The sequence below is a fragment of the Mchenga conophoros genome, linkage group LG23 (genome assembly GCF_057382185.1).
Source record: "Mchenga conophoros isolate Kocher_MC1m ecotype Shallow Benthic linkage group LG23, M_conophoros_male_GT1.1, whole genome shotgun sequence".
In the NCBI taxonomy this organism is placed as follows: domain Eukaryota; kingdom Metazoa; phylum Chordata; class Actinopteri; order Cichliformes; family Cichlidae; genus Mchenga; species Mchenga conophoros.
The window spans coordinates 40,847,229-40,860,616 of NC_140547.1; the positions used below are offsets into that span (position 1 = coordinate 40,847,229).

Here is a 13,388-nt window from a genome sequence, read left to right on the forward strand (position 1 = left end):
TGGATTATTGTAACTCCTTGTACTATGGTCTTCCCTCTTCTCTTCTTCTTAGACTGCAAACAGTCCAAAATGCAGCAGCCCGCCTTTTAACTGGTACCAGGAAATTTTGCCATATTACCCCTGTCCTAGCTAGCCTGCATTGGCTGCCCATAAAGTACCGTATTCAATTTAAAATATTACTTCTTACTTTCAAAACTATTAATAAATTAGCGCCAAGTTATCTTAGTGAACTTCTCAAACCACATACTCCTGCTAGAACACTCAGATCTGCCACTCAACTACTTCTGACCCAACCCAGATCTCGACTGAAGTCTCGGGGTGACCGTGCGTTTGCTCTGGCTGCCCCGGTACTGTGGAATACCCTTCCTCTCGACCTCCGCGCATCTGATTCCATTGCACTGTTCAAATCACGATTAAAAACCCACTTATTCAATCTTGCCTTTCCCTCTAGTTAATATTTCTTTTATGATTTTATATCATGCACTTTTATGCTCATTTAAATTCTTGTTTGCTCTGTACCTGTTGCTTTCCTATGTATTAGTGACAGTTATCTGCTTGCATATTTAGTACTTGCTTTGGTCCTATTTCTATTATCCTCCTCCTATACTCTATTTTACTTGTTAAGCACCTTGGTATACCCTTGGTTTTTAAGTGTGCTTTATAAATAAAGTTTATTATTATTATATTATACATCCTATCTGGAAGATCTGTTTCTTGTGATGTTGCTCCTGCTTTTATGACCCTTTGGTCAGCAGGAGGTAACACACACACACACACACACACACACACACACACACACACACATTCTTACAGAAGTTCACACATATACATACGATGCCTTGTCTGGGCGTTGCTTTGCTGTGATGTGTTTTGTGTGAACTGTCTCTCAATAAAAGGCAGCTTTGGGGTCATTTTTTTGGTGGACACAGACGAGGCCTCCCTTGCGCGAGTAATCGATCGATCGACTGTCTTGTTTTCTTCATGACGAATAAGTCTCTAGAATTAGCGGGGCTTGTGGAAACACAGATCCAACAACTTCCTACATTGTCTTTTTTGCATGTACCCCCCCTCCACCTGCAGGAAATCGCTCAGTAAGTCCTGCTTCACCTCTTTGTAAGATGTTTAAAATATGGTACAAAATATTTAATCATGAAGACAAAATTAAATGCTTTTACACACTGGATGTGTAAAATCCATACAAATAATCCTGCACAAAGAATATTTTACTGACTTATCTATTCTCTATCCAGCTGTTCACACTAACTGTTGGAGCTGAAGAATTCCAGGAAGTTTGGAAAAAAAAAGTTTCTGTAATGATTGCAACACCCGTCCCACATTCTATTGAGAGGGGCCCTGGGTTCCCGTTGTTACTCTCCTACTGATACTCCCTTTTTAATACTTATAGTATAAAATGTGCAATAAAACTACGCTATATGGAAATAAACCACACACAAGCAGGTCAATTAGAAAGTTAACTCCACTTTAGTGAACGATTACTTAACAACAACACAAAAGACAATAAGTAAAATTAATAAAGTTCGTTAAACAATGGTAAGGTATCTACCTCAACAGAAACAAAATAATCAAATAATATTGTGGGCCCACACACACTCTCACCAGCACACACACACCTCAAGTGATACAGTCTTTCTGCTAGCAAACCCCTCGTTGCAGGCCTGAGTCGTGGCTCGGGTGCGTTGGGACCTAAAACAATGTGGTCGCTTCACTCATTGCCAAGCAGTAAAATAAAAAGCACGTGCAAACAATAGTACTCACACCTCCCAGCCCCCCCGCCCCAACAGACAATAGAGAACGGGGGTGTGTGAAGCCTCCAAACCTCCCTCCACCCGCTCATATGTAGTGTTGAGCTCCCCTGCTGACCCCAGTAGGCGCCCCCATATTCTGCAACCCACCAGGGAAAGGAGGCCCAGGCCCATCCGGACCAGGGCCCAGTTCAGCAGCACTGCCTGGCTCCACAAAGCCCGGGACAGCCCACCCGCTCCACCACAGAGAAAACTGCACTCACCCCGTCATCCACTCATCTTCCAGACTACACAAGACAATAGACACCCAGACTGAGATCTCCTATATTTCCCCCTCCTGCAGAGTGAGTTTCTGAAGAGAGGAGACCTCCTGCAAGATGTAACAGCCTCCCCCACCAGTCGAAGAGCCCCCCAGGTGGCTCGATGCACTGGCGGCACCCTGCGCCAGGGCTGGGCCACCTTACACCCACCCGCCCACAACCCAGGCGACACACCAACCAGGACCCAAACTCCCAAGGCCCAGCCAGGGCCCCAGCCCAGAGACGGAGCACCCCCAGACCCACCCATGGGCAGCCAGGCTACCAAGAGAGCATGGATATAATTGTCTGGTGTATTGGTTTGACAGTGTGAGCAGTTGTTGGTAGACATAAAGCCTATCTTGAACATCCGATGACCTGTAGAGTGTACTCTATGTAGTATTTTGTATTGAATTAATTGAAGACTGGGCTTTCTAATTAAATGAAAGGTTTTTAAGCATGTCTGAGACCAGACGTTTTGTTCTTAGTTAACTGATAAATCTGCTTCCCATTTCGCAATAGGAAGTGATATTGATTCATCTGTTTTAGAAAGTATTCTGTATATTTTGGAAAGTAATTTTGGGGGGGGGGGGTTCTTACTTTTCTCAGCTTGCCATCGTTTGACGTCGACTTCATTTTAGTTTTCACAGTCCGTTTATTGAGGAGGAATTGTCCTCAAAAACGCAAGGAGCTCAGTGTGTAACAGCCTTGAAACATAATATTTAATAAATATTAATTTAAAATGTTACCCTTCCAGTGTGACTCATACAATTAACATTTTCACTTTACAGCGTTAGAGGTAGAAAAGAGGAGCATACCATGGGGATGAGTATTAAGGGTGTGGTTAGAGAGAGGTGTACTAGAATTATTAAGACTAACCCTTTAATTTCACCAATTCTATAAATCCTAGAGTCACATTTCTTATTATTACAGTTACTGTTAGAGGCTTGCATGAAAAACACATTTCCTGCAATATTTTCTAGAACTACAGGAGTGCAATGAAGTGTTAACTGCTTTGTAGATGAACTATAAGTACATTTACAGTACAGGACATCTCAAACTCAGAAAGAAATGCCAGGAACTTGAGATGTAGGTTGGATGCTGTACACAAATATGTCCGGCTTTCCGACCCTAGTCAGACTGTTACTCATGAAACTGGTAAGTTTACCTTCTCAGCTTTGTGTTTAATTGTTTCCATTTAAAATAAGTTCAGCCAGCCAGGCTGATACTTTGTTACTACTGCCAGTGTGAGAGTCGCAACATTGTAGCAGTAAACAGTGTAATAGCATTGCTTTACAGACTGTTTCAGTTGATTGTTGTTATTGTGTAGAGCTTGTTGTGTGTTGTAATTAGTACTGTAATATCTACGCTGTCTTTGCAAAAAGCCACATATGTGAGCCCACGTGTCACATGTATTTAAATGTATTTAAGTGTATTCTTAAGAGGGCAGTTTCTATACAACAATGACAATTTCATCACATTTAACTATGATTGTGGGTTTATACCATATTGTATTATCTGCCTCTGTCTCACAGTTAAGATGATATTTTCTTGTTTTTTTACCTGAATAATTGAATATATGAATATATTTATATTACTATTTCCTACTTATACCAATTTCATATTTCTACTTGCCAGTGATGGTGCGTGCCTAAAGTGTGGCAGTGATAAACACAGTTCTCCAATACCGTGTCATTATATTATGACCGTACATTATTACAATGGGACAGCACTGAACCACGTTCCAGAGACAATGGGTTATATTGGATCTGCTATAATATGAATCAAAAGCATGTTGGGTGATTCCCTGATAAATGTTTTCTGCTTCCATGTATATTATATCCTTATATGAAAAATTAATATATTAAGAAAACCTTACCAGCTTGTACTGTAAGTTGCCAAGTTGAAGAATACGTTGAGTTCTAGAGCCACAAATACATCTTTAGATGGCAAATCGTTGAAGCTAGAATTTAAGCATGTGTATAGCATGTGATTTCCCTCCCAGTAACTTTAGTGTTTGAAATGTGTTGGATTGTTTGCCACAAAAATTAAGGACATTTAAAATGAGATACTGCTGAGAAACTCTAAAGAGGCTTATAACAGATATAACACAACTATGTTATAGCTGTGTTATATATGTTTGCAGTTTTATTTAAAAAAAAAACAGTTGGCAGGTTTTGTAAGCTGCCAAATGCTTCTATAAGGCCGTGTCTCTGCAACTGCAATAAGCATCATATATTGTTTAATACTTTAGATGCTGTTGTTGATTTTCCACAGACTGCACTGAAAACTTTTCAAATGTCTTTGTGGATAAGGTGTCTAATATGAGAACTCAGATATCACCATATGCCATTTACCCATCATCTTCTTTTCCCTGCTCTGCTGCCTTTTATCAGTTTTTTAAGCCTGTGACTTTACCTTTTTTATATGAGGTTGTTGGTCAACAGAAGTCCTCGGGTTCCCCACAGATGCAGTCCCACCCTGACTATTTAAAAGAGGTGATTTCTGCTTTGGGGCCAGTTCTTGTTAGCAACAGCAGCTTGTCCTTGACTGTAACTCCAAAAGACTTTAGGCTTATGTGCAGCACTTTGTGACTCTGTCAAGAAAGGTGCTATATAAATAAAATTGTATTTTCATTATTTTATTTTATCATGTAACCTAATTAGAAAGTCTGGCCTGGCTTCCAACATGATGTCCAATTTTAGAGCAATCTCCAAGCTACCTTATTTCAAACATTTTGGAAAAAAAAAGAGTCTATATTATATATTATATTATATTATTATAATATCTTTTTAAGAGATTTTAGTCTGGTTTAAATTTTTTTCATAGGACAGTACCTGTACTACTAAGGGTTTTTAATGACATTCTTTTAGCTACAGATGGTTGGAATTATTTGATCCTAGTTTTTACTAGATTAATAGCCTTTGCTACAGTGGGTCACATTATTCTGATATTTTGTTTGGAACATTTTGCACGCATTAATGGCACTACCCTGAATTGGTGTAAGTCCTACCTGGCTGAAAGAACATTTTGTTATCTTTAATAGATTTAAGTCATCATGTTCTCCTTGTCATGTTGGGTACCTCAGGGCTCAACCCTTGGGCCCCTGCTATTTTTATTAAATCTTCTTCCCCTGTGCTCCATGTTTAGAAAGCATAAATGTGCTTCCCAGTTTTATGCTGGTAACAGTCAGGTGTATATGCCCGTTAACTTAGAAAAACCTTAAATGTCTTGATAAAGTAAAAGTTATTACTGGTGGGTCTCCTCCTTTAGATTTGGGCCTTCTTACACAATACAAAACATTTTGTCACTAACCTGGGTGTCAAAATGGACAGTGATTAAAAGCAATTCAGTGCTGTGGTGAGAGCGAGTGTCTTCTTTTTTATTTACCATATACAATTGGTCAAACACAATCTTCCAGACAAAATTTTAAAATCCTCCTAGTCACAAATGTCAGCTAAGTTGTGGAATTCACTGCCCTTGCATATTACACATGCTTCTGCACTGACGTTTTTTAAGTAACTATTTAAAGCCCACCTTTTTTCATTGGCCACAGTGAGAGAGTTGACTTTAAAAAATTTTTATTATTATTAATGAATTTGAATTTCTATTGTGAGCTTAATGATGAGCATTTTAGCCAGCATATTGTTTTAAAGCACTTTATAAAAAGTGCTTTGAAGCAAAAAACAGCTAGGCTTGGCTGGGCTTTGCGTGTCTCTGCTAATGAATGTGTGTCCTGTACTACCTGTAGAACAAGTTGGCTGAGTGGCTGGATTTCACTGACGTATAAACAACTCACGCTCACCTACTTCTTTCACTTTTCAGAAAGACCTACATTTAAAAAACATCATTGTATTCAACTTGGTAATCATTTGTTATAGTCATTAACTAAAACATGTCTATGAATCTGTCATTGTTTAGGGGGGATTAGTAGTAATGGCCATATGACACCGATGCTCCAATACAAGCCTCCAACTCCAATTTGTATTTTCCTTGAACCACTGCTTCAAAGCTTACTTTAATGCCGGAGGGCAGACAAACAAACACTTGGCCCGTGATGTCTCCTCACGTCTACTCCACCTTGAATCTGCTTGAAGCAATTGATACTGCTACACGAGATTCTTTGTAACATTTTATTCCCATGTGAATGTGTGTTTTCGAAAGCTGGAGAAGTTGCTAGCAAGAAACTAAAAACCAAAAACAAACCAATGTAAAAATAATTGTGATTAAAAGTCTTTAAATCCCGGTCCCATGTAAGATTAGTCACACCCCGCTTTAGTTACACAAGCACACCCTATCATCCCACCACATCCTGTTTCCAACTGCTTACAACTGCTACAATGCAATTGCTTTGGTTGTATTTGTATCAATCATAAAAACCGTTATTGCACTCAGCACATGATTATTGAGACATTGTTTTGCTTTGTCTTAATTTGCCACTAAAACCTATTTTCAATACAATTCATTAAGTAGTTCAATACTGATTCATTGCTTCATTTGCGCATCACTAGGAATTAAGAGGCAAATGCAGACTCCAAGACTGATTTGAGGAAATGAAAAATAAACCTTTGTGGGGCGATCATGGCTCAAGAGTTGGCTGTTCTTCTTGTAATTGGAAGGTTGCCGGTTTGGTCCCGGCTCCGACAGTCTCGGCTGTTGTTTCCTTGGGCAAGACACGTCATCTGTTGCCTGCTGGTGGTGGTCAGAGGGCCCGGTGGCGCCAGTGTCCGGCAGCCTCGCCTCTGTCAGTGCGCCCCAGGTCGGCTGTGGCTTCAATGTAGCTTGCATCACCAGTGTGTAAATGTGTGTGTGAATGGGTGAAGGACTGAATGTAGTGTAAAGCACTTTGGGGTCCTTAGGGACTAAGTAAAGTAAAATACAAGCCATTTACCATTTTACAGCGCAAGCATCAAATCCAGGTGGATGAAAAAAACAGGAGACAAAATTACTGAGGCAGACAAACAGTACAACATGACAGAGAACTAAAGAAAGCTATACAGGTACAACTAGAGTAGACTGCCATCAGATAGAAAGAATAACAGAAGTCACATGACCCAAAGAGAAAGTGAAACGACAATTTAAAACCCAAACTCACACATCATCTTCATCAGTGTGAACAACAACCACGACACACCAACTTCACAGCACAATTGGACATTCAGGTACGGTAACATTGTGTTAATAATCCAATGCAGGAAATCCAGTCATTAAATTATTAATTTGAGCGGATTGAGTCATCTCACATTTGGTTCAGATGTGTTAAGTTAAAAGAGTTTACTTTTCTTTTCCGTTTGTTTTATTTACAGGTAGTTGGTAACAAAAAGACATGAAACTTTTTCAGTGTAAGTCATTGTTGTGACTTTCTTCTTTTTCTTTGTTGATTTGCCCTTAACACAGTTTGTTCAGCCCTCTGGGATTTAACATGTAACATTGAGCTACACAAATAAAACTGGCTTGACTTAACAAATAGTTTTGAAATGAGGAAATGCTGGAGACTCAAGTGATCTTGATCTGAATTTGTTACAGATGTTTCCAATATTTTATATAATGGAATAGTTACCGGGGCAGCACGGTGGCATGGTGGTTAGCACTGTTGCCGCACAGCAAGAAGGTCCTGAGTTCAATTCCACCATCAGGCCGGGGTCTTTCTGTGTGGAGTTTGCATGTTCTCCCCGTGTTTGCGTGGGTTCTCTCCGGGTACTCCGGCTTCCTCCCACCGTCCAAAGACATGCAACTTGTGGGGATAGGTTAATTGGATAATCCAAATTGTCACTAGGTGTGAATGTGTGAGTGAATGTGAGAGCGAATGGTTGTCTGTCCCTGTGTGTTGGCCCTGCGACAGACTGGCGACCTGTCCAGGGTGTATCCTGCCTCTCGCCCCATGACAGCTGGGATAGGCTCCAGCGCCCCCCGCGACCCTGGAAAGGATAAGCGGAAGCGAATGGATGGATGGATGGATGGAATAGTTACCATGATGTCCTTTGATTTGAAAGTGGCAAAAAGTAAAATTTCATTTGCCTGGAAAATCTAATGTAACCGTGCCTGAATATGGAAAAGTGTTGCTAACATGTTTGTAAATTGTCATATTTCAATTGCAGTTAAACGGCCAGCACGCCCTGTTTCACCTCCTCGTAAGATATTTTAAATATTATACAAAATTCAAACCTGAAGACAAAACAAGAGGCTTTTACACACCGGATCCGTGCAAATACTTCCTGGTTTACAAATATTTTTCGGACTCATCTGTTCTTTATGCAGCTGTTCACACTGACCATTTGAGCAGCAGAACTCCAGGAAGTTTAGAAAAAAAAGATTCAGTAATTGAACTTTGGGCGAGGTGAGACTGATTAGAGTCAGAGCAACGTTACTGAAACCCTGAATAAATCGCGGCATTTTTTTTTTTCAGACCAACCGATTCTTCCGATTTCTTGAATCTAAATAAAAAAGACCTGACCAACAAGCCCACTGCATTTGGCAGCTCTTAACTCACATGACACCTGTACTGAATACACAACCAGATGGAAATAGTCACGTGATATTATTTACATCAGACACACAGTTACATGATAATCCAGTTCAGTTGGCTCTGTGAAATGATTTCGCTGCCTCCTGAGATCTGGTCCCAACTCTACCAACAACACCTCAACAACAGCTGCCCCACTGACATCCTGAACTATGTACGAACACACAGCTTCAGCTCCTGGATGCAACCATGAAATTCTTTCTGCTGCTGTTTTCTTAGTTTCTTACTTTTCTCAGCTTTGTATTGTTTGATGTCGGCTTCATTTTTAGTTTTCACAGTCCGTTTATTGAGGAGGAATTGTCCTCAAAAACGCAACGTGTTCAGTGTGTAACAGCCTTAACACATGATGTGTGACTCATTTAAAATGTTGCCCTTCCAGTGTGACTTTTATACAATTTACATTTTCACTTTACAGTGTTAGAGGTAGACGAGAGGATCATACCATGGAGGTGAGTATTAAGGGTGTGGTTGCTTAGAGAGGTGTACCAGAATTATTAAAAAATAACTCTTTAATTTCACCAACTCTCTGTGACTCTGTTAATCCCAGAGTCACAATTTTTATATCACGAAATTGATCTGTTTCAACTTGTTATAACAGCAGTCTGGCGAGGAAGGAGCGGCTAGCAGGTCCACCGAGCATGTTGTTGGGGGAGCCAGTCAGTTAAATCGAACAACAGACCTTTATTTGACATTAGCAACATAAGACCATACAGGCTAGGTCTCCAAGGCTCTACTCCGCCCGTACATACATGTGGGGGCATCGGTGCCAGCCTGTTATGTTATGTTATGAATGGTTTCTCTCGGAACAGACACACTAGCAGCATGAAACGTCTGCCACTATACTCACACACACTAGGAGACTCCCACAACTACTACAATAATAATAATTTTCATTCTTTTACATGGTGATGCAGAAATGCTCATCTTTTTTTTTTTTTACAATTATTATAGATGTTTTAAGGCCTTCGAAAAAAAATAAGTCCAGTATTATAGAATGAAACCAAAGATCAAACCCTGTTTTCAGGTCCAGAACATGGGAATAGAGTAGCTGCGAGAGAATTCAACATTAATGAATCAATGGTACGAAAGTAGAGGAAGCAAGAAGAATGAGTTGAGTAAAGGTTGACTTATCTGTTTTGTTTCGCTTAATGCACCTTATAATCTGGTGCGCCTTATGGTCCGAAAAATACATTAACTTCTACCTTCCTTTGTCCAGAAGTCCAACTTTTGTGCGATGTTAGCATCTTCCTCTGCCTTTTGGGTGCTACCGCAGGTGCCTTTGACGGTGCGAAACGTTTAGTCGACAATGTTGGAGAGAAAACTTACAAACATACAGTACAGCACTTCAGAGTCACACTGCTAGCGATCGAAGATTTAAGTAAATTTGGAAAGCTGAACGCATTCTGTACTGGGACGAGACACGGGACGAGATTGATTGATGATCTAAGCCAATCAGTTCACAGAAAACAAGACGTTGTAAAAAAACAAACAAACAAAAAAAGCATTCAAAATTGCACAAAAACGAAAAGGTAAGCCGCGTTATAGCAAGGTACCACTGTAGTAGAAAACAGATTAGAACACTGATTGGTTTATTTGGATATTTATCACAGAGAATCCATCAATAAAATTAATAAAGCTTTGCTGTGGCTTATGTAATTTAGAGGTTTGCCATTAGATGTTAATGTCAGAACAGATTGCAGCAGATAATGTGTAAATGTATCAATACAAAGATTTAATCCTCCACTGAAGAACTGTGCTAGCAGAAAAATGTGTTGAATTGTGATTTCAAAAGATGAATCATTTTCATTATAGATCCACAGCACCTTTTGCTCTAATGTCTCCAACAGTCAGGTCAACGAGCTAGATGACATGTCAAATGCCCCTTTTATATAGCATCACACACTGAGGCAAAAAGCCTGAGTTATCAATAATAACCACCATCACGATGCTAATTTTCTCTGACTCTGGTTTTTGATATTATCAGACTAGACAATTCAAACCTGCCTATGTCAGTCTGGCTTGGTTGTACACCCCTCAAGTGTTTTGTTTGTTTTATTATTTTGTGTGTGTTCATAACACTGTTGTGTAAACTGTAAGTGTAAACTGAATCCTATTGTAATTTTCTAAATGAACAGTGAAAAAGAGCGAGACCTGCAGCTTGTCAGAGATTACAAGCCTCACAAAGATGTCCAGCATCTCAGAATTATGCTTTATGGACCACCAGGTGCTGGAAAGTCCAGCTTCATCAACTCTGTGGACAGTGCTTTAAGAGGCAAAATCGCAACTCGAGCTTCGGCAGACGCAACCTCTGGTGTCAGTTTCACTAATGCAGTATGTATGAGGATGTATCTATTCTTATCATAATTGCTGTTAAATGCTTGCATGAAAACACTCTCATTTCCTTTGAGGTTCTCTAGGACTACAGGAGTGCATTGCAGTGGTAACTGTTTTGTAGACAATAAACTATAAAAAGAGTGAAAAAAGTCGGTACAACTAGTGTGTAAATTATTCTGAAAACTGTTTAGGGTCTTTAGTATATGACATTATAAACACTATTTTTTACATTCACAGTACAGGACATATAAAATTCACAGAGAAAATCCAAGAACCTTTTATCCTTTTGCATTCAATGACACCATGGGCCTGGAGAGGGGTGCTGAGGGAGGAATTCTTGTGGAAGACATCAAACTTGCCATGAGTGGACATGTAAAAGAAGGTTACAGGGTATGACATCTTCATTCAGACACAATCTATGAAACTGTATCGTGAAAAAAGGTTTAAGTGATTTTCCGTTTTTTCCCAGTTCAACCCCAAATGTCACTTGTTTGAAACGGATCCTGACTACAACAGTTCTCCTACTTTAGATGACAAAGTCCACATTCTGGTTTTAGTCATTCCAGCTGACACAGTGAGCATAATCAGTGTTGAAACTCGGAGGAAGATGAAAGAAGTCAGAGCAGCAGCTCGTGACAAAGGTGAGAGCAGATGTGGTTCTAAGAGCATTTATTATGTCTTAATTTCAAATACTAGAAAAACATGAGATAAAATGATTGCATTGCTTTCTGTATTGGCAGGGATCCCACAAATAGCTCTCATGACTAAAATTGATGAAGCCTGTCCTGAAGTCAAAAAAGACATAAAGAACACCTACAAGAGCAAGCACATGAATAAGCTGGTATGTTCAAAGAAGTAACTTTCATGAGCTTGTAGACAGTTTACACATGAATGTAACATCTCTAATTCAGCTGTACATTTCATTTCAGTATATTTTTACAGAAACCTCAGCTGGAATCAGTACAAATAATTCAAGACGTAGTTTATAATTATGTCACTGCTGCAACAATACGATTTCAGGTTTTTTAAAAATGTAATGTTGTTTAAACTTAGATGGACACAGTGAACGTGGACCTGGGTATTCCACTGAACTGCATCTTCCTCGTGAAGAACTACCACAAAGAAATTTACACGAAGGACAACATGGATTCACTGATACTGTGTGCACTGAAAAAGATCATTGACTATGGAGAGGACTACCTGAATGACCAGAATGATCCAGATGATGTGTGAGGGGGATAGAAAAAGGTGATTTTGCTTCACCATCATTACAATCACAGCCACACAAACAGTTAATTTCACCAGAAACTTTATCAAACTCATTTTTTTCTTGTTCTTATTTTATTAAACTTTTTGTTCTTTTGCAAATTAAATCCAAATAAACTTCAAAGAAAACTAATACATGTACTTTTTGTTATTTACTGTATGAAAAATGACAGCTATATACCTGTAACCTGTTGCCTCCTGTGTAACTCAAATAACTGATTTCAAGTCTCGATGTAAGACTGTCCTCTCTGAGTAAGTGATTTCTTGTTTCCAGAACTGTAATTAAATCTGTTCACTGAAAATAATGACGACTGACCAGAGCGTGTGTGTTTATTTGTTCATTGTATTTATTATATTGAAATAACATTGATAACGTTGGCAGTTAATGATATTTTAATCAGAATCAGAATACTTTATTGATCCCTGGGGGAAATAATTTTTTGTTACAGCGCTTCATTATAAACAAACATTAACAAAGACAGACAATACACTAACGAAGAATAGCACAATATATACATGCATATAAAAGTCACTTATTAATAAATAGCTGAAAAAGGAAGAACATGTGCAAGAAGGGTGTAGCTATTAAACAGTGTGTTAAGTGGAGGAGTTGTACAGAGATGGCCACAGGTAGGGATGATTTTCTGTGTCGTTCAGTGGTGCTTTTCAGTAATCTCAGTCTCTCACTGAACCTGCTCCTGTGACTGACCAGCATGTCATGGAATGGGTGGGAGGTGTTATCCAACATGGTCTTTATCTTGGACAACATCCGCGGACAACATCCGCCTCTCCGACACCACCTTTAGGACTTCTCCCATCTTTCTAACTCCAATGTGTTCAGGTAAATAAGTTCCCAAATAAATATTCAGAATAAATAGCACATAAATAGTTATTTTCATTTCATCATTTTCATTTTTAGGGTATGCTTTTAAGTCCCATTTATTTTATAAAGCCATCATTGTGAAGCATGTCAGCCTTTGATCTGTCCATGTTGTTCCCTGCTGTCCACCCTATTACAGCTGGGATAGCACCAGCACCCCCATGACCCTGAGCTGGATAAGCGGAAGAGGATGTATGGATAGATATTTAATGACTTAGGTTATCAATCCATACATGCATCCAGGTAGATATACAAGTCCAAATAAGGAGTTGATGTTATTGTGTTATTGTGTAGAGGTAATGTTTACCAGAGAGTGTTATCTGTAG

General features: G+C 39.3%; 2 protein-coding genes across 2 annotated transcripts in view; both read left to right on the forward strand.

The window, feature by feature from the left end:
- LOC146547829 (interferon-induced protein 44-like) overlaps positions 1-13,388 on the forward strand; it is a 67,579-nt gene that overhangs the window by 6,736 nt on the left and 47,455 nt on the right. The gene's annotated exons all lie outside the window — the stretch shown is intronic.
- Positions 7,152-12,468, forward strand: LOC146547830 (interferon-induced protein 44-like). The gene is made up of 9 exons (XM_085265457.1): positions 7,152-7,221; positions 7,366-7,401; positions 8,158-8,190; positions 8,998-9,031; positions 10,718-10,913; positions 11,154-11,306; positions 11,386-11,557; positions 11,657-11,757; positions 11,970-12,468. Exons 2-9 carry the CDS (start codon positions 7,386-7,388, stop codon positions 12,147-12,149), a joined length of 885 nt encoding a protein of 294 aa, XP_085121583.1. The 5' UTR covers positions 7,152-7,221; positions 7,366-7,385; the 3' UTR covers positions 12,150-12,468.

Coding starts and splice junctions, on each gene's coding strand:
- LOC146547830 (XM_085265457.1), top strand. Junction 8,191..8,997: donor ACGCCCTGTTTCACCTCCTC/GTAAGATATTTT, acceptor TTCACTTTACAG/TGTTAGAGGTAGACGAGAGG. Junction 11,307..11,385: donor ATGTAAAAGAAGGTTACAGG/GTATGACATCTT, acceptor GTTTTTTCCCAG/TTCAACCCCAAATGTCACTT.